General features: G+C 41.8%; 2 protein-coding genes across 2 annotated transcripts in view; one reads left to right on the top strand and one right to left on the bottom strand.

The window, feature by feature from the left end:
* Positions 1-25,899, bottom strand: part of SHC4 (SHC adaptor protein 4) — a gene marked incomplete at its 3' end in the record, with an annotated part of 129,438 nt that overhangs the window by 26,631 nt on the left and 76,908 nt on the right. The window contains exons 5-6 of the mRNA XM_080707969.1: positions 16,098-16,151; positions 11,861-11,912 (exon numbers count right to left, since the gene is read on the bottom strand). Of these exons, the coding sequence (XP_080564095.1) occupies positions 11,861-11,912; positions 16,098-16,151 (106 nt within the window). The remainder of the gene's footprint in view (positions 1-11,860; positions 11,913-16,097; positions 16,152-25,899) is intronic.
* On the top strand, positions 19,477-20,001 carry EID1 (EP300 interacting inhibitor of differentiation 1; the record flags this gene model as incomplete). Its single annotated transcript, XM_080707866.1, has 1 exon — positions 19,477-20,001. One exon carries the CDS (start codon positions 19,477-19,479, stop codon positions 19,999-20,001), a length of 525 nt encoding a protein of 174 aa, XP_080563992.1.

Here is a 25,899-nt window from a genome sequence, read left to right as displayed (position 1 = left end):
GGCGCACGCTTGTAATCTCAGCGCTTGGGAGGCTGAGACAGGAGGATCGCACAGGTTCGAAGCCAGCCGCAGCTACTTAGTGAGGCTCTCAGCAACTTAGTGAGACCCTGTTTCAAATAAAGTATAAAATAGGTCTGGGAGTATAGCCTGGAGGTAGAAAGCCCCTGGGTTCCACCTCTGGTACCACCAAAAAAAAAAAAAAAAAAACAATAAATCTTGCCAAAAAACTATATCAGATACTTTTTTTCTGAGAAGCAGATATTGGGAAAAGGCTAGTTTTCCCACATAAACAAGTGGTAAGGTGGTGAATAGAATCTCAAACTTACATGAATCAGAAAATCTGCTGCTACTATATAAAAATAAGAGCTGTGTTTACAAACTATAAATGTATCTCCCCACCATATGTGGTATCATTCTTGACTTGCTGAATATGGTGTCAAAAGCTTAGGGCCAGCCAGGTATGGTGGTACACACTTGCAATCCCATGGGAGGATTGAAACAGGAGGATTGCAGGTTAAAAGACAACCTCAGCAAGTAGTGAGACTCTCATTAAACTAGTGAGACTCTGTTTCAAAACAAAAATAAAATAGAGCTGGGGGTGTAGCTTGGAGGTATAATGCCCCTGGGTTCAATCCCCAGTAACTAACACACACAGATACACAGACACAGACAGACAGACAGACAGACAGACACACACACATACACACACACACACACACACACACACACACACTAAGGGTCTTGCAAAATAATGATAGAATGGACTGAAGTTTCATAACAATAGAGTCATAAAGATAACTTATAGAGCCAGTAAGTCTTATGAGAATAAAAAAATATTGTATAGCCAGAAGAATTGAGAAATGAGAAAAATCTTGATAGTGGTTTAATATACATAAGAACGCTATAAAGATGGCGGCTATTCTCCCAGGATAAGAAAAGGGGAAAAAAAGATGATCGGTTTAAGGGAGTCATAGGGGATACCAATAAATTTTATTTAAATACCAATAAAAGCATTTTGGGCCTCAAAATTTTGAAACCAACACTGGAACAAATTACTAAAAGGGAAATCTATGGAGAGGAGAGTTGATTTTGGAGAATGGTTAAATAGTGTTAACTTCGAAGCATGATTTTATGCTTTGAATTATCTTTGAAAAGCATATCATATTTATTTAAGTAGAAGGAATTTCTTCCCATCTGACAGAACTCACAGAGCCGATAAACAGCAAGATAAAGTGGAACCTGTGACGGTGCTTCTGACCCTTAATCATTTTGAGGCATTTTCACCTCATTCCAGAATTAATGTGACTTTTACTGAAAAGCAGTGATTTCTTTGAACCTGTTTACAAGGATGCATGATTGTAACCTGAAATAGACTTAGGAGCTAATTCTGTTTTTGAAAGTACAATTAAAATATCTAAATTTACATCTGTCCTATCCAAGGAAAATCTTTAGTTTATCTTCAGACTGCCATGTTATAATTGCCCTCTATGTTTTCTCCATAGTAGCTTTTTTTTTAATGACAAACACGTAGATGATATTTTTAAAATACGTGTTAAATAAATACTTGTTTCCCCGAATCACATCAATATTTATACTATAGGAAATTGTCTTAAATTTTACTCAAGTGAGACCTGAGTGAAATCAAAATCAGAAAGCATACCAAAACAGAAACAACAATGTTGTCATTTTACTTTTTTATGAGGGCTGAGAAGATGTTAAAAGGCGAGGAAGAAAATGAGAGAAATAGGAGATTCAATCATAAATAAACAGAGAAGAGAAACAAAATTGTACTTCTGCTGGACAGCACTAAGAGCTTGTGAGCTCTGTGGAAAGACTCAGCTCTGAGTTCAGTTTCCTGTTACGTCACCAACTGAGCGACTCTGAGCAAGTCACTCCCTGGCAAGACTGTCGCCTGCCAAGACAACGCACTGGGTGATGGCTGAAGCCCCCTGTTGCTTTACAGAAATCCTATCACTTTCTCTCATAGTGCTTAGACCCTCTTAGAGGAACTGGACAGGTGTGCGGCACGCAGGAAGTCTGGACCAACCATCCTCTGCCACTTCTACGAGGCTTCCAGAATGACCGCAGCAGCTTCTGATTCCTGGAGGCTTCGGTCCTTCCTGCTCCTGGGGCAACTCTACCAGCATAATTTTCTGCTTGGCTTCGGATAACCTGGTTACTCTCATATTACTTTTTTTTTTTTAATGAAGATTAAGCAGAAAGAACGAGAGAAAAAACAGGGTGCCTTTCTTTCTGTGTGAGAGAACTGGCATTGGACAAATGGGATGGTTCTGTGCAGATATTCTGCTCAGTCTCATAGCCTTCTGGAAACACATGTGTTTTGATAATGCCATTGCCACCATTCACAGATATGTGACTCTGTGAAAACCGTCTTTTCTATGGTAGACATGGGCCAGCACACAGCCTTGAATGCATGCAATATACTATTTTCCCAGTGTTTCTAAAAGCTTGACCAAAAATTGCCCAATATCCAAGCGTTGGATATTGAAAGACAAGTATATAAAAAGCCCAAGCCCCCATAATTAGAGTAAATTTTGTTGATATAATGTTGCCATGGAGCCTGAGCTTTCTGTCCTTGTCTGGAGTCAGATGCAGATACAAACTCTCTAGGTCCTACCTGGTAGCCAAACAGACCCCCTGGGTGACAAGCACTATATCAGGTAAGACTTAAAAGAATCTAGCTGAGGCTGGGCGTGGTGGCGCACGCTTGTAATCTCCGCGCTTGGGAGGCGGAGACAGGAGGATCACGCAGGTTCGAAGCCAGCCCCGCTGGCTTAAGAGACCCTGTTTCCAAATAAAATATAAAATAGGTCTGGGAGTGTAGCCTGGATGTAGAAGAGCCCCATCCCAGTACCACACACACAAAAAAAAAAACCCAAAAAAACATAATGAGACCCTGTTTCAAAATAAAAAGAGCTGGGGTGTAGCTTGAAGATAGAATGCCCCTGGGTTCAATTCCCAGTACATAAAGAACTAAAAAGGATCTTATATTTATATTGTCTCATTTTATAACTTGGTATTTATGGGCAATAGGATGAAAACTATTCTTAAAAGATATCAGGCCCTTTTTACTAGTTTTATTTTCAATGGACCAGTGTTTCTTTTTGTTTTATTAGAAAACTAGAAATTTCAAAGTTCATTTTCTCAGTTCATCCACCAGATGGTACTGTGGGATAAAAACAGGGAGACTAGATCTTGGGAAGAAATGAGCTCAAAGCCAGCCAGCCAGCCAGCCAGCCAGCCATATAATTCATTTGGTTTTTTTATTTTTAGTGTGAAGTCTTTTAAGTTCTTTGTATATGCTAGATACTAGTCCTCTATCAGAGGGATAACTAGCAAAGATCTCCCATTCTATAGGCCTTCTCTTTACACCTTTGATGGTTTTCTTTGATGAGCAGAAACTTTTAAATTTAATGCCATCCCATTTATTAATTTTTGCTTTAATGTCTTCAACTTTGGGGATCTTGTTAAGAAAATTCCTGCCTGCCTGTGTTGGAGTGTTGGACCTACACCCTCATCTATGAGCTTCAAAGTCTCTGGTCTAACTTCCAAATCTTTGATCCATGTCAAATCGACTCTGATGCAGACTAAGAAGTGAGGATTTAGTTCCATTTTTCTACAACTGCATAACCAGTTTTTCCGACACCATTTGTTGAGAGGGCTGGCTTTTCTCCAACATATATGTCTGGCACCTTTCTCGAAAATCAATTGGCTGTAAGTGTGTGGATTTGTCTCTATCTTTTATTCTATTCCATTGGTCTATGTGTCTGTTTTTGGTTATCCACACAATGGAATTCTACTAAGAAGGAGAACAAAATTATGTCATTTGCCTGAACATGGAAGGAACATTATGTTAAGTGAGATTAGCCAGTCACAGAAAGCGAAGGGTCATATGTTTTCCCTAATATGCAGAAGCCAGGGCGTAATTGGGATACCAGAGGGACCCCAGACAATGGAGGAACCTCAGCGGAGCTGGGGAGGGGGGCCGGGGAAGGGGAGGGAAGGCGGAAGAGTGAGGTTCATTAATCGAATTATTACCATTGGCTGGCTGTGTGTACATATGTGAAAATACCAACTACAATTTCAGTACTCTGTATTGGGAAGGGGAGGGGAGGGCGAGAGCCAGGGAATGGGGAGACCAAGCACTGTATGCATGGATGTCACTTTCAACAGGATTTACATTATGATATGATATTATAATGCACCAATAAAAATAGCTGTAAAGCAAGGGGGGGAAATCCACCCAGCGGTCAGTCAACAGTTACAGTTACCAGTGCAGTAGTGCGTACACTTTATACGAATATGCATAAATATGTTAATTGCCTTTATGAATTTTTTTTTCTAAACTTTCTTCAGAGAATCAAAACTATGGCTTTCCTACATGGAGCATGCGTGTAATCTCAGCATTCAGGAGGCTGAGACAGGAGGATTGGGGTTCACGGACAGCCTCAGCTACTTAGTGAGGCCCTTTGCAACTCAGTGAGACCCTGTTTCAAAATAAAGAATAAAAAATAGGTCTGGGGTGTAACTCGGAGGTCAAATGCCCCTGGGTTTCACCTCTGCTATTGCAAAAGGAGGAGGAGGAGGAGGAGGAGGAGGAGGAGGAGGAGGAGGAGGAGGAGGAGGAGGAGGAGGAACTATTACTGGAATTTGCCTTTTCTACAAAAAGAGAAAAGCCTTCTATAAAACAAAGAGTTCACTAAAGGGTCCTAGCCAAGACAGGGAAAAAGTGACAAGTGCTCTGATTTGAATGCACAGGTGCAGAAAGGCCAGCCAGCCCAGGAAGGGAGACAGTGGGAAGGGTCGGGATTATTAGGTGCTGTGATGCTGGCCTCCTTCGCCCACCTGCACTGCCCACCAGCCACATGCTCCTCCTCATCCCTGCTGCCTGGCTCTGCCGTTACCAGGCTCTCAAAAACGTGCTTTCCAAGGTGATCAGTGCTCTGCTCATTGGTGGACTGCTGGCGCTTCTTCCAAATTCACTCCCCTTAAATCCTTTCAGCACGTGAGACAACACCAATGTCTTCTCCGGGAGAAACTGCTCTTCCTCCTCCGTAGGCAGTTCTCATCTCCTGAGGTCCTCCCGTCCTCTTCCCGACCACTCTGGGGGTCACATCTCCACTCCTCCCCCATTTTCTGAAATCCTCAGCCCTCTTCTCTCTGGATTCCTCCTTTGGCCATCTCACTTAGTTCTGGTTTTTCTAAACCTGCACCTGCAGCAGTGATTCATTCTGTGTCTTCTCCTCTCCATTTTTTTTTTTTTTTTTTTTTTGGTCTTTTTGCCGTACTTGGGATGGAACCCAGGGACATTCTACTTCCAAGCTACACCCCCAGCCCTATTTTTTATTCTTGATTTTGAAACAGGGTCTCACTAAGTTGCAGAGGGCCTCCTAAGTAGCTGAGGCTGGCTGCAAACCTCAGCCTCCCAAGTACTGGGATTCCAAGTGTGTACCACCTCACCAAGATTCCCCTCTCCCTCTCCATCTTTTTTCTTGACTCCCTCTCCTTGGGCTTCTCTTGTCCACCATTTCCCCCCAAAGGAACCAAACTGACTAGGTAATTTTATAACATCATCTTTTTTGGTGTTTTTTTTTTTGCAGTACTGGGGATGGAACCCAGGGGCATTCTACCTCCGAGCTCCACCCCCAGCCCTATTTTTTAGTCTTTATTTTGAAACAGTCTCACTGAGTTGTAAACGGCCTTACTAAATAGCTGAGGCTGGCCGTGAACCTCAATCCTCCTGTCTCAGCCTCCTGAATTCTGGGATTACAAGTGTGTGCCACCCTTGTTTCACTAATTTTATTCAAAGATTTAGGACATTTTTTTTCTCAAACATAGTGAATATTCATTGTAAGAATTTTTTAAACAAAAAGGCACTAAGAAAAATTAAAATGACACAAAATCTCACTACCCAGGGACAAACACTATTAATAAGCTGCCATGAGCCTTTCCAAATTTTTTGCACTTAATAGAGTTATGAATATTTCCTTCACTGTCTTTCTTCCTTTCCTTCTTTTTCTTCTTGCTTGCTTGTTTTCAGTACTGGAGATTGAATCGTGTGTATGTGTGTGTGTGTGGGGGGGGGGGATCTACCACTGAGCTACACCACAAGCTTTATTTATTTATTTATTTATTTATTTATTTATTTATTTATTGTAGTACTGGGGATGGAATCCAGGGGCATTCTCTCTCTGAGCTACACCCCCAGCCCTATTTTATATTCTTTATTTTGAAATAGGGTCTTACTGAGTTGCCAAGGGCCTCACTAAATAGCTGAGGCTGTCTGCAAACCAAGATCCTTCTGTCTCAGCTTCCCAAATGCTGGGATTACAAGCATACGCCACCATGCCTGGCTTTATTTTCTACTTTGAAACAGGGTTTCACTAAGTTACTAAGGGTCTCACTAAGTTGTTGAGGCTAGCCTTGAACCTGCAATCCTCCTGTCTCAGCCCCCCAAGTACTGGGATTATCCATGCCCAGATTGAAAGTCTTAATTACTTCATAATAATACATGCCATGGATCTACTTAAATAATTTTCTAATTATGAATAATAATTTTATTTGTCCTAGTATGCAAATAAAATATGACAATAACCTATATGGTTTAATCTCTGTGCATGTCCTAACTATTTCCTCAAAAGTGAAATTGCTGGTTTAAAGGTGCTTTTATTTTTAAGATTTCTCTTGCAAATTGTCAAATTGCTCTGCAAAATGTTTGAATCTATGCTCTTATCAGCAATGTTCAAAAGTTAATCACAGACTCGGGTACTGGCTCAATAGTAGAGGAGTTGTTCAGCATACATGAGGCCCTGTGTTTGATCCCTAACAAAACATGTGTGCACAGACACACACACACACACACACACACACACACACACACACACACACACACAGCTAGCCACTATGCTAAAATGCATTTTACCTTTTTTCAATATTTGAATTTCAAAGATGAAACATGGTGTCTAACTCTAATTTGTGTGTCTTTGAATGTCAGTGAGGCTAAGCTTTTCCTAGTTTTCAACTGTTTCTTGGTGCTCTGTAAGGGTCGTTTTTAAAGGTGTTTACAGGACCTGGAATTGGTACTTCCAAGTCTTGGCTAGAGACTTAAGAAAGTCACCTTAATTTCCTCAATTCCAGTGTTGTTTTAAAAAAACTATAATAAAGGAATAATATTATTACCTACCTCATAGTGTTGTGATTAAAAGTCTATCTTAGGAGAAAGATAACTTAGAAACATAGCATAATTGTCTTAGATTAAAAGAGTTAATAACTGTCTTAGATGAAAAGAGATTAAAAGAGTTAAATGTGGACAAAGTACTCCTGGCAATGTCTATTTGCTCTCCCACGATGAATGAGAGCTATTTTTCTTTTCTTTCTTTCTTTTTTTTTTTTTGTGTGGTACTGGGGGTGGAACCCAGAGGCTTTCTACTTCTGGGCTATACTCCTAGACCTATTTTCTATTTTATTTGGAAACAGGATCTCACTAAGTTGCTGAGAGCCTCACTAAGTAGCTGAGGCTGGCTTCGAACCTGTGCGATCCTCCTGTCTCAGCCTCCCAAGCGCGGGGATTACAAGCGTGCGCCACCACGCCCAGCGAGAGCTATTTTTCTTTGTCCTGTTTTTCCATTGTTTCTTGTCTTTTTTCTATTGATAAAAATCTCTGCTTCTTAGTGGAAACACCACTTCCAATCACACAGCCTGGTGACAATGATGATTATAATAACAATAACAACAATAATAATAGCTATCATTTATCATATACATTTATGAGCCAAGCTTGAAGATATGTGCATCACATATGATATCCTGTCAAGCCCTTGGGAACATCTGAGTCCTGTTTCTTCATCAGCTCCTCTGTCTAACACTCTCTGTTCCCCCTCCAAGGTAGTTTAGAACATAACCACCTCTACTGGGGCTAATGACATATCCTGTGAACTGACTCAACAATTCCACCCTCTAATATCACTTTCCAGATACAACTGCTTTTTTCTGCCCTCCTATATCACTTTACAGGTACAAGTGCCAGAAAAGTGATCACACTGAAATCTCAGTAGGATGGCAGAAGCCGTAATAATTTTCAAAAAACTCAAAATCCTTGTTGGCACCAGTGACCTGCTGGCCGGCATTCAATGCCCTCCACAGTCAGTTTCCCCCCTATCTTTTCGACCGTGGCTTCACTACTTCTACTCGCTCCCTTCTCTACAACCTTTACGCACACAATTACACACACTCATCTAAACACACACGCCTAGCTCTCACCACATTACTCTTACCTGTGACTTTACCCACTTATTCAACAAATGCTTGCACCTGTCATGTCCGAGTCATCTCTGCTTTCCCATGCATATCCCAGAGGTTACGTTCATCCTTCCTACTGAATGATGAGACCGTGGTGTCCAGCAATCATTTTTCCTCTCTAATGACTAGCTCATCCCTTGCACATTAGGATTTAATTAATCATTATTTGTGGACTCTTTGCATGTAACTTGAGTGCAGGAGCTCAAATGAGGAGCAAATGTTAATAGTAGAGAAGTGTGCAAACAGAGGTATGTTGAGAATTCACTTAGGCCAAGCATGGTGGCGCGCACTTGTAATCCCAGTACTTGGGAGGTTGAGACAGGAGGATCATGGTTCGAGGCCAGCCTCAGCTACTTAGGGAGGTCCTCCGCAACATAGTGAGACCTTGTTTCAAAATAAAGAATAAAAAATAGGGCTGGGGGTAGAGCTCTGATGCCCTTGGGTTCCATCCCCAGTACCGAAAAAATAAATAAATAAATAAATAAAAAATAAAACAAGAAAAAAGAATGCAGTGGCTTCTCACAGGTCTTTTTATGACAAGGTAATAGGAGAGGCCAAAGAGGAACAAGTGCTGGACAGATAATTAACTTTCAATCTAAGACAATTATGCTCTGTTCCTAAGTTATCTTTCTCCTAAGATAGACTTGTTTTCCTAAGGAAGAAGGAAAGATTAGATGAAAAAAAGAAAATTATGCTTCCTGAGTGTTACCCAAGTTACTCATCCCAACCCCAAGAGGAAGATGTTGTTTCCACTTAAAAGATAACAGTAAGCCAGGCATGGTGGCGCACGATTGAAATCCCCTCGCTTGGGAGGCTGAGACAGGAGGATATCGTAGGTTCAAAGCCAGCCTCAGCTACTTAGTGAGGCTCTCAGCAACTTAGTGAGACGCTGTTTCCAAACAAAATATAAAATAGGTCTGGAAGTATAGCCCAGAGGTAGAAAGCCCCTGGGTTCCACTCCCAGTACCACAAAAAATAAAATAAAATAAAATAGCCTAATATAATAGTGAAATGTTGGGACAATTATTCCAAACTCATCCTTCTGATTCCAACACTGATTTGATTTCCCATACACAAGTAGCTGATGGCTAAAGAAAAAAGTGAGACCTCTATTTTAACTATTTCTGTGGCCCAAAGCCCATCTAGGACCTCATTCAACAGTTCTTGTGAATGCCCTCTTTAAATCCATAAGCCTGTGCCCCCACCGATCCCCTTGGAACAACTCAGCACTGACACGGTACTCAAGTACCAGAGCAGGAACTTTCCAAGTGAACGTGCCACCTCGTAGCGCTCTCTGCCGATTCCCTTAAGCAAGAGGAGAGATCTGGATCCTCTTGGGCTATTACCCTCAGCAACCAACTCTGATCTCTGAACTTCTCACCACCGTTTACTTAAGAGCAAAGACGTATCCGCAGGTGTTCAGTGACTGATGGCCAAGCTACTACACGTCTAGATTTCCCGATGCATTTTTTCTTCTTTTTTTATATGCTTTTATTGATACATTTTATTCCTACATTCTAATGAAGTCCAGGGTGATAGGGACATACACGCACAGAGCACTTGAAGAGGTTCCAAGACACATAACTGACAGCACATCTATCTTTTCACAGATATCGCCGGAGAATAGGCAATGATAGGATCCTACTTGCGGGGAGGTTGAGATGCAGGGTAAAAATTATAGGTGCAGATTAGAAGAGCTTCACATCAGCACCCTTGTTGCATATTTCAACAAAAGCCGAACGTTTACCAATAAAGTAAGTGAATACTCAGTAGACTGGACGACTGGGTTCAAACATCTCTGTCGCTTAGAACGCAGCAGCCATCCTTCTTTGGGGAAGTTCGGGCTGGACTAGAAGTGGCTTTGTGTTGATGTCCTTGGCTTCTGCCCTGTCAGCAACTCACTCGCTGACCACGACCTCATCTCCATCCTTTCACTTAGAGTGACTTGACTTTAACGGAGTATTTTGTAACGTTTTCCACCTATTCTCTTCTTCCCACTAGTATGGAGAGTTCATCAATTGCCCAACCCTTGGCAGAAATCAGTAGTCGAGATAGATTCAGAATTCTAGGGTATTTGGTATCACCGAGGGGAGGCGATTTTCCCTTCTCTCAGATAAGCTGGCCAATTCCTTGGGAACATGGAATAAACATGCCTCATATCCTCACCCTGGTCGTACAGACTATGCACCCCGAGGTCTACATTGCCTGGGTGCCCCATGTAAGGAATCCCTGAGCACTGCAGACTTAGTCCCACCGTGCAGAGAACTCACGCTTTACCGGGGACCATTCCAACTGGGACTCTGGCTGGCTGCGTGCAGGGACTTCCTAGCCCGCGATGCAAAGTTGCTGCTTACCCGGATTTTGTGAGTGCACGGACTGTACATAACATGCAGCAGTGTGATTGTTTATTTTAATTTCTAAGCTTACTTCTAAAATCTATTTTCCTTCACAACAAATTACCCTTCTTTCTAACAAGTGAAGTCTTGGGGCCTGATTCAAGGCCAGCATAGCTGGTCTTGGGTTATCTTTAAAAACAACACACATCTCAGAATTTTTCTCATGCAAAAATACAAAAACAAGGTTTAGAATACACTCTAAATAAATAAGGTCACATCTGTGAACTTTGTTTTACATTAACTTGGAAGAAAAGCTCTAACAGTTGCAGACTTCAGCGCTCGACTGCTACCGCAGGGAGGAGGTGCTATCAGTCAAAAGCCTCTGTGAAGAAGAGACATTTAAACTGAGATCCAAAAGATGAGAAGCCAGGACGCAGAAAAGTGACATTCTGGACTCTTGAACCAAGTACATGCACGGGCTACACAGGTACACACACACAAACACGCATACACACACAAACATGCATACATGCTCTCTATTTCTGATGTGCCAATGCAGGCTGGTAACCTCAATAACCTTGGGTCTTAATGTGAAATTCATTTGTCCACTGAAGATGTGGGAGCCAGCTTCTGTAATCATAAACAAAACACCTTTCCTCTCCTCCCCTCCCCTCCCTCTCTCCCTCCCCCTCCTCCTCCTCCTCCTCCTCCTCCTCCTCCACCTCCTCCTCTTCCTCCTCCTTCTCCTTCTTCTTCTTCTTCTTCTTCCTGGGTTCTACCTCTGAGCTACACCTCCAGCCCTATTTTTTATTCTTCATTTTGAAACAAGGTCTCGCTACGTTGCCAAGGGCCCCACTAAGTAGCTGAGGCTGGCTGCAAACTGTGATTCTCCTGTCTCAGCCTTCCAAGTACTGGAATTAAAAGTATTCTCCACCACACCTAGTTCAGCTTCTCATCTGAATACAGATGGATAAGTTTTAATTTGTGGATTTTCATATGACTGGGATTTAAATCCTACCTATACATTTTTTTTCTACTGTCCCAGCAAGGCTATTTATTTTCAACTCAAATTTACATAATATTTCTAGAATCCAATATACCACTCCAGTGACACTAATCATTTTGTATATTAAAAATAATGCTTGTTGCTTTTTAAATTTGGAATATAACAGCTCTTAAGAAAATCTAAAAATTGCTTCCCCTACCTCGTTGATTAACTGGATCTTTAGCTACGTAGGCAACATAATCAGTCGTATCCTATAAAAAAAGGGAACATTGTTGCATTTAAAATGAACGCATTGTACCACCGAAAGTAAGAGTGCATTTAGGACATGGTATTGAAGCAAGGACTTAAATATGATTTTATTTAAAGAAAAAAGGACAGGCCCGTAGAAGGAAACATAAGATACACTATAAGGTAGCTTCAAAATTGTGGAGTACATATTTTCTGCCCCTTGGGGAAAGAAACTGAAGATTAAAAATTTGGAGACGGACAATGTCATAAAGAATAAAAAAAATGCAGAGAGGGAACACGTTAGGACACAGCCTTTAAGAAGCACTAGGCACCGTGACTTTCTCCTGTGTTGAAAGCTGAAAATATCAAGGATCATGCAATCACAAAGTTGTCATGATGTCTCTGTTGTGCAAAGAGATATCCTGTACATCAGAAAACAAGTTAATTAAAGAGACACGTCGGTTTTTGTGGTTGTTAGCTTGCATGTGTGTGATACAAGCTAACTTAAGGAATGATAAACCAAAACTAGAACACGTTAGTTTGATCAATTCAGAGTGAAGAAAATCACTTTTAAAAAAGGAGAGACCCCTGAGAACAGGTGTGGTGGCGCACGCTTGTCATCCCCGCACTTGGGAAGCTGAGACAGGAGGATCGTACAAGTTCGAAGCCAGCCTCAGCTACTTAGTGAGGCTCTCAGCAACTTAGTGAGACCCTGTTTCCAAATAAAATATAAAATAGGCCTGGGAGTGTAACCAAAAGGAAGAAAACCCCTGGGTTCCATCCACAGTACCACAAAAAAAAAAGAGAGAACCCATGAAAAACTACGAAGGTCAAAAAGAGATACGCTGCTGACTTTGTAAAAACAAACAAGCCACTTGGCCATTCTAGCCTATATTGCAAACAATGAGCTGATGAATGATAAGATTTTAATAATTAAAGATGCTTTTTGTTATCTCAATTCTCAGGGAAAAAAAATAGATACAAGGCCATTTGCAGATTAAAAGTAGGACTCTCTGGAGAGAAGATGCAATCAACTGGCAGGAAATAAAAGCCCATGTCTGTAATGCCCTCAAGGACAATCGTTTAATAGCCCATGATGAATCACACAGGAAGCAGATATCAGGGTCAGCATAACTTGCCTTGCTTGCGTTAATTTTGAAAATAACACACACCTGAGTAAATTTCTCATGTAAAGAGACAAGAAAGCTTTGAAATATCTTCTAAATAAATAAGGTCGTATCTCTGAGCTTTGGTTTATATTAACTTAGAAGAAAAGTCACAACTGCTGCAGGCAAAGGCACTCCTATCAGGCTGTAGACACAGTGCGAAGCCAGCAGTGCTACCCGGTGTAGCTAATGATGGCAAAGAGGTCGTGCTGCCTCTAGACCTCCGTCTCCTCGTTTTCAAAGCAGTCTCCAACATCCTAATAATTTTAAAGTTCTGTGACTATAACCACTTAGGATAACTTACAGGAAGCTTAAAGGGATGCACCAATAGCCGGGGAAAATAATTTTAAATTTTAAATGCATTTGATTTTTGCAGACTCGTAATACTTTTTTGTGTGTGTGTGTGGTACTGGGGTTCCTGAAAGCCCTTCTACCTCAGGGCTACACTCCCAGACCTATTTTATATTTTTATTTGGAAACAGGGTCTCTTAAGCCAGCGTGGCTGGCTTCGAACCTGCGTGATCCTCCTGTCTCCGCCTACCAAGCGCGGGGATTACGAGCGTACGCCACCATGCCGGGCTCGTAATGCATTTTTGGAATGGAGAAAATGTATATAGCAATAGAAGCATTTCTAAGAGTGAGGCTGATGGGAGGAAAACAAGTGGTTTTTAAGAAGAAAGGGAAGGCACGAGTGAGCAAAGCCCACAGGCTAGGAAGTATGCTCAGTATTTTTTGAAATTTGAAGGAAATCTAGCAGAAAAAAAAAAAGACTGTCTTGGGCCACAAGACTTAAAATCAGATTCCTACCCCTACACCCAGTTAGCTGTGAAGATGGAAATCAGTGAATATCCTAAATAAATATGGGCGTGTCTTAGTACGCACTGCCTTTGTGACTATAGGCCAGCCACTTTACGTGCATTGTTTTATTTAATTCTTGTGACACTGTGGGGCAATACGGATGGATGATCCCCCATCTTAGCCAAGGACCTGAACCTTAGGTGAAACAAGTAGCCCGACTCCCAGTGCCTGGTGCCACGCCCCAATGCCTCACTGATGTCAGAGTAAAACTTCACTGGGGCTTTCTGATGCCCACACTTAGGGCCCAGATTACTATTTTAAATCTGAATCAATACGCTTTCTCTCCAAGCACAGAGAACACTGGCGCTCCACTCAATTCAGAACTTGTAGGTTTTTCCACAGTGTCTATTGAATATCTGGGACTTGAGAAGGGTAAATTTAGGGCGAACATCATTAGTTCTTTTTCACAGTTATTCATAGAACATTATTTTAAGCTTCAGAAGGAAAAGTATTTGAGTCCCTTCATGGATGACCAAGCTATAATGGGTTGAGAAGAGAGCATGCTAGTGTTTTTTTTTTTTAGCCTGGATTCCTGGGGCCATCTGTGGTGCCCACTCCTTGATGTCAAGCCTGAGGACAGATTACAAAGGTGGATAATCAGAGTCCAGATCCTCGACTGGGCGCACGGAGCTGCTGCAAAGCACCAGCCATCATACTTGCCCTCTGTTTGCTAATGAATCCACAGTTTGCCACCCAGGGAGTCTCTTGGGGGAAGGAGTGGCGCTCCTAAAGTTTGGATTACCTTCATTTGGTAGCATCATGGACCTAATTGAGTCACCTGAAAATAAGTATATCCAAGGCAGAAAGGAGAGAAAGCAGTGACGTCTAAAGGGAAAAAATGATTATTTTCTAAAAAAGAAAATAATAATTTGAAATCTTATAAAGGCTGCTATTCTTTCTTATACTTCAAAGAAATTCAGAAGGCAAGCTATGTTGGACTGACCTGCTTAAATACTTTGAGTCACTGAGAGCCAATGTGAAGACAAGTAATTCCTGTAGGTTTTTCTTGTTGTTCTTGTTGTTTAAAGAATGGGCTAATTTAATACCATTTAGCTGTATACTTTATACACAAGAAAGTTATACCAACACTTAAGTAGAAAAACCTACTCAAATACTTTAGAAGCCAGTAAATGATGGAATGATTATAAAGAGTAACTTGATTCCCTTTTAGGGTACATATTTATTTTTTCCCTTTTAAATATCTAGAGTAGCAGTTTAAAGGAAATAAAAACTTTGCAGGGACAGCAGCTGCCAAGCCATTTGTTTTTTTACCTCCCTTTCTATCTGCCCTGGGTTTCTGGACTATCTATTTTACTATTTATGACTAAATTGTACTTCTCAATTAAAGTGAGAAACTGAAGGCAGTGGATAAAAAAATCAGCTGTTAAGCTGGACTTCACTGGCTCATTTCTGAAGGATATAATGTTTAATAATAATACTTTGCAGAAAAGAAGGTAATAAAAGCTGGGTGAGAACAAGGTCTGCATATATTCTCCATATTTTCCTTGATGTTATTAATGTTCCACCACTACGAAAGTCAAGCTGTCAGTATGTTTACAGGTACAAGAAAAGGAGCCATGATATCACAGAGGAGCTCAACTATCTTTCTGTTCCCTGCATTTAAACAGATTTGTTTCTGGTTCAATCACAAGCTTCCTAACTTCAACGCCCCTCTCCAAAGACTCTAGTACAGTAACAATGAAGTAGGGAGCCAGGGAATGGTGCTCCGCTTGCTAAGTAGGACCAGAAAGAGAGATCGGAATAGTCTCTGGGAAATGAGCACCACTTAGCCTCTTGGGGGAGAGGAACCACGACTTCTGAGCTTTCTTCTTCCCTGGGCTTCTTCAAACACAGATACACATTCCAAATTAAGTTGAGTTGGCTTCGTGGTCAACACATGTCTGCCAGACACAATTGCTCTTCATAGGCAGAGGTGCCAGCAAGAGGAAGCTTATCAGATGAGCACTCCAGTGCTAATAACCAATGCAGTACACGTGTGGGATAGCTCATCTACTAATCCAAAAGTTTTTAAATTCAGTAACAGGAAATATTTTGGCCAAGCCACAATTTTATAACCTTTTATGTCTATCTATTGGCAAATTGTGGCAAAGACACATAAAGGCTAATATGTTTTATGTGCAAATTCTTTTAACTCTTAAAGAACTTTTATGAATCCATACTTACAGGATCCCCTCCAGAAGCAAATGAAATAGATTGCATATGATGATTTGCAATAATCTGAAAAACATAAGCAAATTAAACATGTATGATCCTGGGCATTATTACTTACAGTTATATACAGTCTAACAGTAATGGACATACATTGGTTTCTTTTTGCCTTATTAGCATTCTTTTCAAACCATTTCATCCACATTCCATAAAAACCTTGTTTTTGATGTCGAGGATTTAACCCAGGTCTTTGCACATGCTAACCACATTACCACTGAGCTACATTCCTTAATAATCTCATTTAAACCGTAAACTTCAGGTGTTTTGACATACCCACCTCTCATGCTCCATGACATAGGATCCAGGTATAGCCAATCAGAAAGCATCTCTCTGGATGCAGCAGAGCCAATCAATGTTTTCTGGGATGAACTGAGATGGATAATAGAGGAGAAAGTGCCTCTCTCTGCCATGAAGGACCATGTGAACCCAGGGTTTCTAGGGACCATCTTTTGCTACCACGTGGGAAAAGCCTGTTGGAATATAAAGTTTCTCTTTGGAGAAAAACCAGAGCTCAGACTTAAAACCAAAAAAGTCAAGTGGTGAGGCCGTGGTAGCGCCCGCCTTGTAATCCCGGCACTGGGGAGGCGGAGACCGGAGGATCCCGGTTCACAGACAGCCTCAGCTACTTAGCGATGCCCTTGGCAACTCAAAGAGACCCTGCTTCAAAAATAAAAAGACGCCGGGCGTGGTGGCGCATGCTTGTAATCCCCGCGCTTGGGAGGCAGAGACAGGAGGATCGCACTGATTTGAAGCCAGCAGCGCTGGCTTAAGAGACCCTTGTTTCCAAATAAAAATATAAAATAGGTCTGGGAGTGTAGCCCGAAGGTAGAAGGGTTTCCAGGAACCCCAGTACCACCAAAAAAAAAAAAAAAAAAAAAAGACTAAAAATTAGGGTTGGGGGTATAGCTTGAGGCACAATTGCCCTAGGTTCCATCCCCAGTACCACCAAAATAAATAAATAAATAGGTAATGTTTGTCCATCACTTTCACTAGTATATTTTCCCTTTCCTTTACATTTTAATTTTTCTATTTATGTATTTTCTTTGCATAGTCTGAATTTGGTTTCAGTCATTCACCAAGTGGCCTAAGACTTCAAGTATGAAGTAACATTCCAACTTCTAATATAAACTAAATGTAGCCCAGTAAATTGCATTCATTAGATAAGATGTCTCTTTTCCCTGAGACTCTTTGCTAGTTTGGAAACCAGTGTCATGACCAATTTGCGGATACTGACATACTGTTTTTAAAGTTTGTTAAAGTACCACCTATGGTCCTATTGACTAATCCTGTTTTTGGAACTGTATGACAGAATCTGCTAAAACTGTACAGAAGATGTGCCAATCATTTCTACTCTTAAACATATATCCCATAGAATTGAAGAAATATGTTCAATAAAAGATATTCTCAAGAAAGATAATAAATGCCCTGCTTATTGTTTATTTTTTTTTTAATTTTTTTGGTGGTACTGGGATTCCTGGAAGCCCTTCTACCTCCGGGCTACACTCCCAGACCTATTTTTTATATTTTTATTTGGAAACAGGGTCTCTTAAGCCAGCCCGGCTGGCTTCGAACCTGCGCCATCCTCCTGTCTCCACCTCCCAAGCGCGGGGATCACAAGCGTGCGCCACCACACCCGGCAAATGCCCTGTTTATAATGACCCTAAACTGGAAGACTACTTTGACACATAGCAACAATATAATTATTGAACAAAAAGAAGCCAAACACAAAGAAGTATATGCTACACGATTTATTTATGAACAAAAATTATTTTTTGTGTCTGAAGTCAGGATAGTAGTTCTGGGACAGAGAAAGAAAAAGCAAGAATACAACTTAAATTTCTGTAGCAGTTTTGGAAAGTAATTGGACAGTATTTAAAGTATGCATAGCTATGATTCCATCTTTCCACCTCTAGATATTTATGCTAGGAAAACATCAGCACATGTAAATATTCATTTACAAATCTTTTATAATATTTAAAATAACAAGTTATTTGTCCATGATTAGATCAACTACAGTATTCCCACACAAATGAAAAAAGAAAAACAAGGCTAAATCTTCATGACATCTCTGAGGCTTTTTTTTTCCTTTAAGGTGAAGACTGGTATAGAAAAAGAAAAAAAAAAACGCCAACAGTATTTTTTTTCCTACGAGTTACATAAAGATCTGTATATTGCAAAGAAAGGAGATGTTTAAAATACCAAAATATTAATAGTGGAAAGTTAATTCCTGGGGGAAAAATAGGACCAAATATTCTTTAATATAACTTTAACAAAACCGAATACACTTATCTGGTTTTTGTGATTTTAACTTTCTTAAAATGACAAAAAATAAAAGAGCCAACAGCCGGGCGCGGCTGTTCACATCTGCAATCCTACTACTTGGGAGGCTGAAACAGGAGACTTGCAGCCTCATGATCAGCCTCAGCAACTGAGCGGGGCTTGTTGCAAAACAAAAAGCAAAACAACAACATGTAAGACATTTCGTCGTGTGATGCTGGGGATGGAACCCAGGGGCATTCTACCTTGTAGCTACACCCCCAGCCCTATTTTTATGTTTTATTTGGAAACAGGATCTCACTAAATTGTTGAGAGCCTCTCTAAATTGTCAAGGCTGGCCTGCAACCGGCCTCGCAAGTCTGGGATTACCGGCGTGCGCTATTGTGCCGGCTTTAAAACAAACAAACAAAAAAAAAAAATTAAAATGGGCTAGGGATGTAGTTCAGAGGGAGATTGCCTCTGGGATCCATCCCCCGAACCCACCAAATACAAGAAAAACAAAACAAAAAAGCACACAGACGGGATCCTGGGATCGTGTGGCCCTCATCCCTTTGATGCTGATCTGGGGTCACAGATATCTCCTCGTTTGGAGATGGGGATTGACACGTCATCGGCGTGTGGAACTCAGAAGGAATTAGGACCGGGAAGCAGACGCTTTGCGTGGGGAGGAGGAGGATGGAAAAAGGAGGGCGGGGCCCAAAGCGCAGTTCCGGGAGCCACGTCGCTGTTTTTTTTTTCGGTGTACAGCATTACAAGCAGCATCACGGTGAAGAAACCCGAAGACCAAGCCGAGCTCTTCCACGCAGCCTCGACGCAGAACCTTCAATCAACACAGAACCCACCCAGCCCCGCCGACGTCCCCTTAGGAGCCGGGAGCAGCCCCGCCCCGCCGGCGCGCCCGGAGGCGGTGCGCATGCGCGCGCCCTGACGCGACCCTCAGGCTGCGCGCACGGTAGCGCGTGCGCGCGAGATGACGCAACCCTCGGGCTGCGCGCATGCGCACACCGCCGAGCATCTTTGTTGCCGAACGTAAAGAGGAGAGCTAGCGGTTTCAACCATGGCGGAAATGGCGGAGCTGTCCGAGCTGTACGAGGAGTGCAACGACCTGCAGATGGACGTGATGCCCGGCGACGGGTACCCTCCGCAGATGGAGGTAGGCGGCGGGAGCCGGGGGCCGTCCCTGAACCCCTCCCGCAACGAGGAGGAAGGCCCGATGGAGGAGGAGGCGGCCCAGCCCATGGCGCCCAAGGGGAGACGCGGCCCCGGGGAGCAGCCGGGCGCCGCCCTGGAGAGCGAGGACGAGGCCGACGAGTTTGACGACTGGGAGGACGACTACGACTACCCCGAGGAGGAGCCGCTGAGCGGGGCGGGCTACAGAGTCTCCGCCGCCCTGGAAGAAGCCAACAAGATGTTCCTGAGAACGTCCCGGGCCCGCGAGGCCGCCCTGGACGGCGGGTTCCTGATGCATTATGAGAAGACCCCGTTCGACCAGCTGGCCTTCATCGAGGAGCTCTTCTCCCTCATGGTGGTCAACCGCCTGACCGAGGAACTCGGCTGCGATGAAATTATCGACCGGGAGTAGCCAGCGACGTGCTGATGGAGGAGGAAGCTGCCGCGAGGAGAGGGACTCATCCCGCTGTCCTTTGGTTCATGTCAGATAGTCCTGTGCCGATGAAAAACTTGGGTCTTCACAAAGAAAAGTTTTTTTTTTTTGTTTTTTTTTTGTTTTTGTTTTTTTTCAGAATACAGTAGGGCAGTGACTGCACGGTTGTGAAAAAGAATCATGAAAGAGAAAGGATCGTAAGACTGTCGACATCTGTTTTCCAAGAAATGCCCTGAAACAAACACCCATGGCTTTGACTTATTATTGATCGAGATGATTTCCCCTCCGTAAGGGAAGATAGCGTTTCACATTGGTCTCGCTGCAAAGATGGCTTTGCGAGAGTAAGTCGTGTCCAAGACGAACTGCCAGTACAATAGCCCGCTGAAACTAATCATAGAATGAGGGGGGGGGGGAATACATCCACAAGATACCACTGAGTTATTTGGACTGAATATCTCTTGAGAAAACTTTCAAAATTCTACTTTGGGATCTAGCCGTCAGTCAGTAGTTATCAACGGCTAAATTTTGCAGTGTAAGATAAATTGAGTAATCTTCATTATCCCCAAAGGATGAGTAAACTAAAAATATTTATTTCATGTGCCATATCTTAGAATGTGTTTCCAGGAGCATTTGAAATTTTGTACATGTATCTTGATAATGGCTGCTGTGATCTATAATTCAGGAAAATCCATTGTCATAATTTTTTGAAAGGCAAAAATTAAGATGTCTTTTTTAAAGACTTCGAATTTAGACTTTACAATGCGTGTGAAAATAAAAAGAAGACAAACTATTTCTAATACCCTTACATCACAGGGAAATTCCGTTTTGCTTGCTGTATGTCTTTCATTTAATTTGACAGGTGAAAGACTGGTTGAACTTTATATTGTTACCACTTTAGTGAAAATTGTTAAAAAGTAAAGCCTTATATATTAAAAAGACTTTATGAGCAATTTTTTCTGTCAACTTAGAAGGATTTAAAGCTTCTCAGAAATCCACCTCAGTATCTGAAATTTTCCTTTTGTCTCCTCCTCTAATTAATCTTGTTCCTTGTGCACCAGCATTGGAAATAATAAAATTTCTTGCTATGTGTATTTTGTCTGGTTAATATGCATGCATACTTTTCTATACTACTTTTCATCCTTTGTATAACTTGGTCAACGTTCCAATTTAACACAAATATTTATAGGGGGAAAGGACCCGGATTCAAGTAACCAATTTACCGATTAATTCCTAGAAGTTACACTGAGTAAAATAACTATTGTCTGTAAGAATTTGCTAACCTAGGAAAACCTACGCTATCAGTGACATACCTAGTCATTCAGATGCTGAAGTTCAGGGTGTGGTGACGCATGCCTAGAATCCCAGTATTTGGGAGGGTGAGAGGATTGTAGGTTCCAGGCCAGCCTCAGCAACTTGCCGAGACCCTGTCTCAAGATAAATAAAATAGGGGTGATGGTATATCTCAGAGGTAGAACACCCCTGCTTTTAATCCCCAGTGCCACAAAACAAATCCCCAAAACCCTGAAGTTCAGAGAGAATAACAGTTACAATAGAAGGCTATGCCAAGCAAAATGAGTGTATTAGCAAGTCTTGTGATCAATAAAGCTTCCACAAAAGCTTCCACTCCGTGCTGACAGGTAAGACAAATCTAATAAAGGGTAGGACAACTTCGATCCTTGTTTACAGTCGTTCTTTATGGGGGGCTGGGGGGAGTCCTGTAAAATGTAGGGTTGTGGTAAAGTCAAACATTAGCCTGGTTGGGAGGGGAAGGGAGAGATGGAAGAAAGACTTGATAGGATTGGTAAAAGTAATAGCGCAGGTTTTGCATTGCTTTATAACTTGGAGCCGCCGTCCGATGAGTGGCTAAGTAGTTTTGTGTGCAAGGTAAATTAACCGTACTTTTGTTAATTCTAAAAAGAATGCCAGTGTGCGAAAAAATGGCCAGTTGTGTTTACTTCCAAATAAAGATGATGGAAAAGAGGTTCCAGTGAAACTGAGGTCTAGTAACCCCGGAGACTGTGATTCTGTTTCTAGGATTGAGTTGGGAGCAGGGAGAAGGGGATAACGCTCCCTATTGCATTTGAAGGTGCAGGCTCTGCAGCTTAACTAGTTTATTGGTCCTAAAAATAGGCAATAATGTCAATGCAATGCCACGTGCCTGTAATCTCAACTACTAGGGAGACTGAGGCAGGGGGGTGGAACGTTGAGACTAGCCTGGGCAACTTAGACCCTGTCTCAGAAAATAAAGTGAGCTGGGTGTGGTGGCGCACACTTGTAATCCCAGCATTTGGGAGGCTGAGACAGGAGGATCACGGTTCACGGACAGCCTCAGCTACTTAGGCCCTCTGCAACTCCGTGAGACCCTGTTTCAAAATAAAGAATAAAAAATAGGGCTGGGGTGTAGCTCAGAGGTAGAATGCCCCTGGGTTCCATCCCCAGTACCACAAGATAAATAAACATAAAAACTGAATGTCTCGTGCAATCGTAGAGCAATCCTGGGTTCAATCCCCAGCAAGAAAAAAGAAAAAAAACCAGTAAACTGAGAAACCCCTGAGATTTGTACATGTTCATATTTATTAAAGATCGGAAATGGTAACATCTTCAAACTTGTATTATCTTCTTAATAAGTTTTCACAGACTGGAAACTAGACTTCGTGAGTCAAATTTGGGCTCCATAGATTACTGAAGTAACTGGGTAAATTGCTTAATCTTCTGACTTTGGCTCTAAACAAAGAAATAATTGGATGTACCTTACAAACTGTGAGGATTAAATATAAGTATATATGTATTTATGTGGATATATATATATGTACACACATAAACATGCCAATTATATATATATCATATATATATATATATATATATATGATATTTATGTTAGAAGGAAGTTCTGGGGGAGGTCTGATTTTGCGAGTGGGAGGGGCGGCGGGGCGCGGCAGAGGATTAGCTGTGTTTCCAGCACAGTGTGACTGGGAGGTCTGTCTTCCAGATCTGCCATTTGTATTATGGTTCCTTAGATCGCACGGCCCTCATTGACTTTCCTCGGGTCTCTTCTTTGGGTCATGCTAATTTAATTTCTTACAAAATCTCAATCCAGAGCTACCAGTTAAAAATCCAGGTTTTCACCTTGATTCTTTTGTACTGGGGATTGAATCCAGGGGTATTCTACCAGGAGGCTATACCCCCACTGGCCCTTTTAATTTTTTTTTTTTTTTAAACAGGGTCTTGCTAAATTGCTGAGGCTGGCCTCTAACTTGCCATTCTCCTATCTCAGCCTCCTCAGTACTGGGATTATAAGAATGGGCCACCACATCTGGCTTCACCTTTTTGTTTTGTTTTCTCTTTTTTCTTTTTTGTGGTACTGGGGATGGAACCCAGGGCATTTTACCTCCAAGCTATACCCCCAACCTATTTTTTAGTCCTTTTCATTTTCGAAACAGGGCCTCACTGAGTTGCGAAGGGCCTTGCTAAGTAGCTGAGGCTGTCCTTGAACCGCGATCCTCCGGTCTCAGCCTCCCTCCAGAATGCTGGGATTATAAGCATGGGCCCAAAGCCTGGCTTTTTTTTTTTTTTTTTTTTTTTAAGTGAGACATCTGGTAGCCCTTGACTATGTGGAAATGCATCCATTTTGCTTTCCAAAGGAGAGGTATTCGCCTTTCTGGGCTTCCCAGTATTATCTTACCTAACCAAACTCACCACTCACCACTGAGCTTGTACTTTTGTTTTATATATACCTGAACAGTTTGCATTGCCTGGTGGCTTCTAGATACTTGGAGTTGTCTCTCCTCTTGGAGACGGAATGATGTATCCACTGTCTATTTTATCTTTTTAAAAAATCTCTTTGGGCGGGGTGTGATGGCTCACACTTGTAATCCCAGCATTCCGGAGGCTGAGACAGGAGGACCTTGGTTCATGGCCAGCCTCCGCTACTTAGGCCCATCGCAACTCAATGAGACCCTGTTTCAAAACAAAGAATAAAAAATAGGGCTGGGGGTGTAGCTCAGAGGTAGAATGTCTTGGGTTCCATCCCTGGTACTGCAAAATAAAATTAATTAATTAATTAAAGAATCTCTTTGGTACCATTCTTAGTTGAATAGCTGTTAAGAATTGGTGATGGTTATAGAAGTGAGTAAAGATTAGTGGGTTGTAGGAAGCCAACGAGACTGACATCTTTGTTTAAGGCCTCTCTTGTTCATAATTCCACTTTCCTTATTTCCATTTCTGATGGTCATACTAAATGGAGAGTTCCAGAAATAAATAACTCTGCAATTGTATTGCACACCACTCTCATTAGCACGATGAATTCTCATGCTGTGCTGTTCCGTCCCACACAGGATGTGAATCATCCACGCTGTATTCAGCCCCATAGTAACGTAGTTGTCCCTTCAGTTAACAGATCAGCTGTCATGGTATCTCAGGGCAAGTCCTTCTTACTTTACTCAGTGCCACAAAATACAGAGTACTGATATGGCAACTTAGGTATGATAGAAACTGGAAAGTACTTCCTTTAAGTGGAAAGGTGAACGTTCTCAACAAGGAAAGAAAAAATCCTATGCAGAGGCTGCTAGGATCTGCAGAAAGAACAAAATATAGGATCTCTGGGTGCTGGTACTATCCATGATTTCAGGAATCCACAGGGAGTTTGGAACTAATCTCCCATGGATAAGGGGAGCTAATGTATTAAACTATGTCAAGAAAGTCTGTTGCTTGATATGTGTGTGCGGATACTGGGGATTGAATCTAGGGGTGTTGTATTACTGAGCTATACCTCCAGCCCACTATTTGTTAACATCATCATCACCATCATCATCATCACCATTATCATCACCATCATCATCACCATCATCATCACCATCATCACCATTATCATCACCATTATCACCATTACCATCATCACCATTATCATCATCACCACCATTATCATCACCATCATCATCACCATTATCACCATTATCATCACCATCATCATCACCATTATCACCATCATCATCACCATCATCACCATCATCATCACCATTATCACCATCATCATCACCATCACCATCATCATCACCATTATTATCCCCATCATCACCATTATCACCATCATCATCACCATCATCACCATTACCACCATCATCACCATTATCATCACCATCACCATCATCATTACCATCACCATCACCATCATCATTACCATCATCACCATTATTATCACCATTATTATCACCATCATCACCATTATCATCACCATCATCATTACCATCATCACCACCATCACCACCACCATCATCACCACCATCATCACCACCATCATCACCATCATCACCATCACCATCATCATCACCACCATCATCATCATTATCGTCACCATTATCACCATCACCATCATCATCACCATTATTATCACCATCACCACCATCATCATCATCATCACCACCATCATCATCATTATCGTCACCATTATCACCATCACCATCTTATCACCATCATCACCATTACCATCATCATCACCATCATCACCACCATCATCATCAAATCATCACCATAATCATCACCATCATCACCATCACCATCATCACCATCATTACCACCACCATCAGCAGTAGCAGCACCATCATCATCACCACCATCACCACCATCATCACCACCATCATCATCATCACCATTATCATCATCATTATTTTTTGTTTTGAAACAGTGATGCTAAGTTATCATATGCTGGCCTAGAACCTGTGAGCCTTCTATCTCAATCCTCCCAAGAATTAGGATTATAGGTGTGTGTCACCGCACCCAGCTCGCTGCATGAAATTTAAAACAAAAAATATATAAAACCATAATTAGCCTCTCAAAAATGTATGTTCTTACCTCCAAATATGGTACTTTTTAAACATGACA

The sequence above is a fragment of the Muscardinus avellanarius genome (assembly GCF_963383645.1).
Source record: "Muscardinus avellanarius genome assembly, chromosome: 12".
NCBI lineage: Eukaryota > Metazoa > Chordata > Mammalia > Rodentia > Gliridae > Muscardinus > Muscardinus avellanarius.
This window is presented reverse-complemented; position numbering and strand designations above follow the sequence as displayed.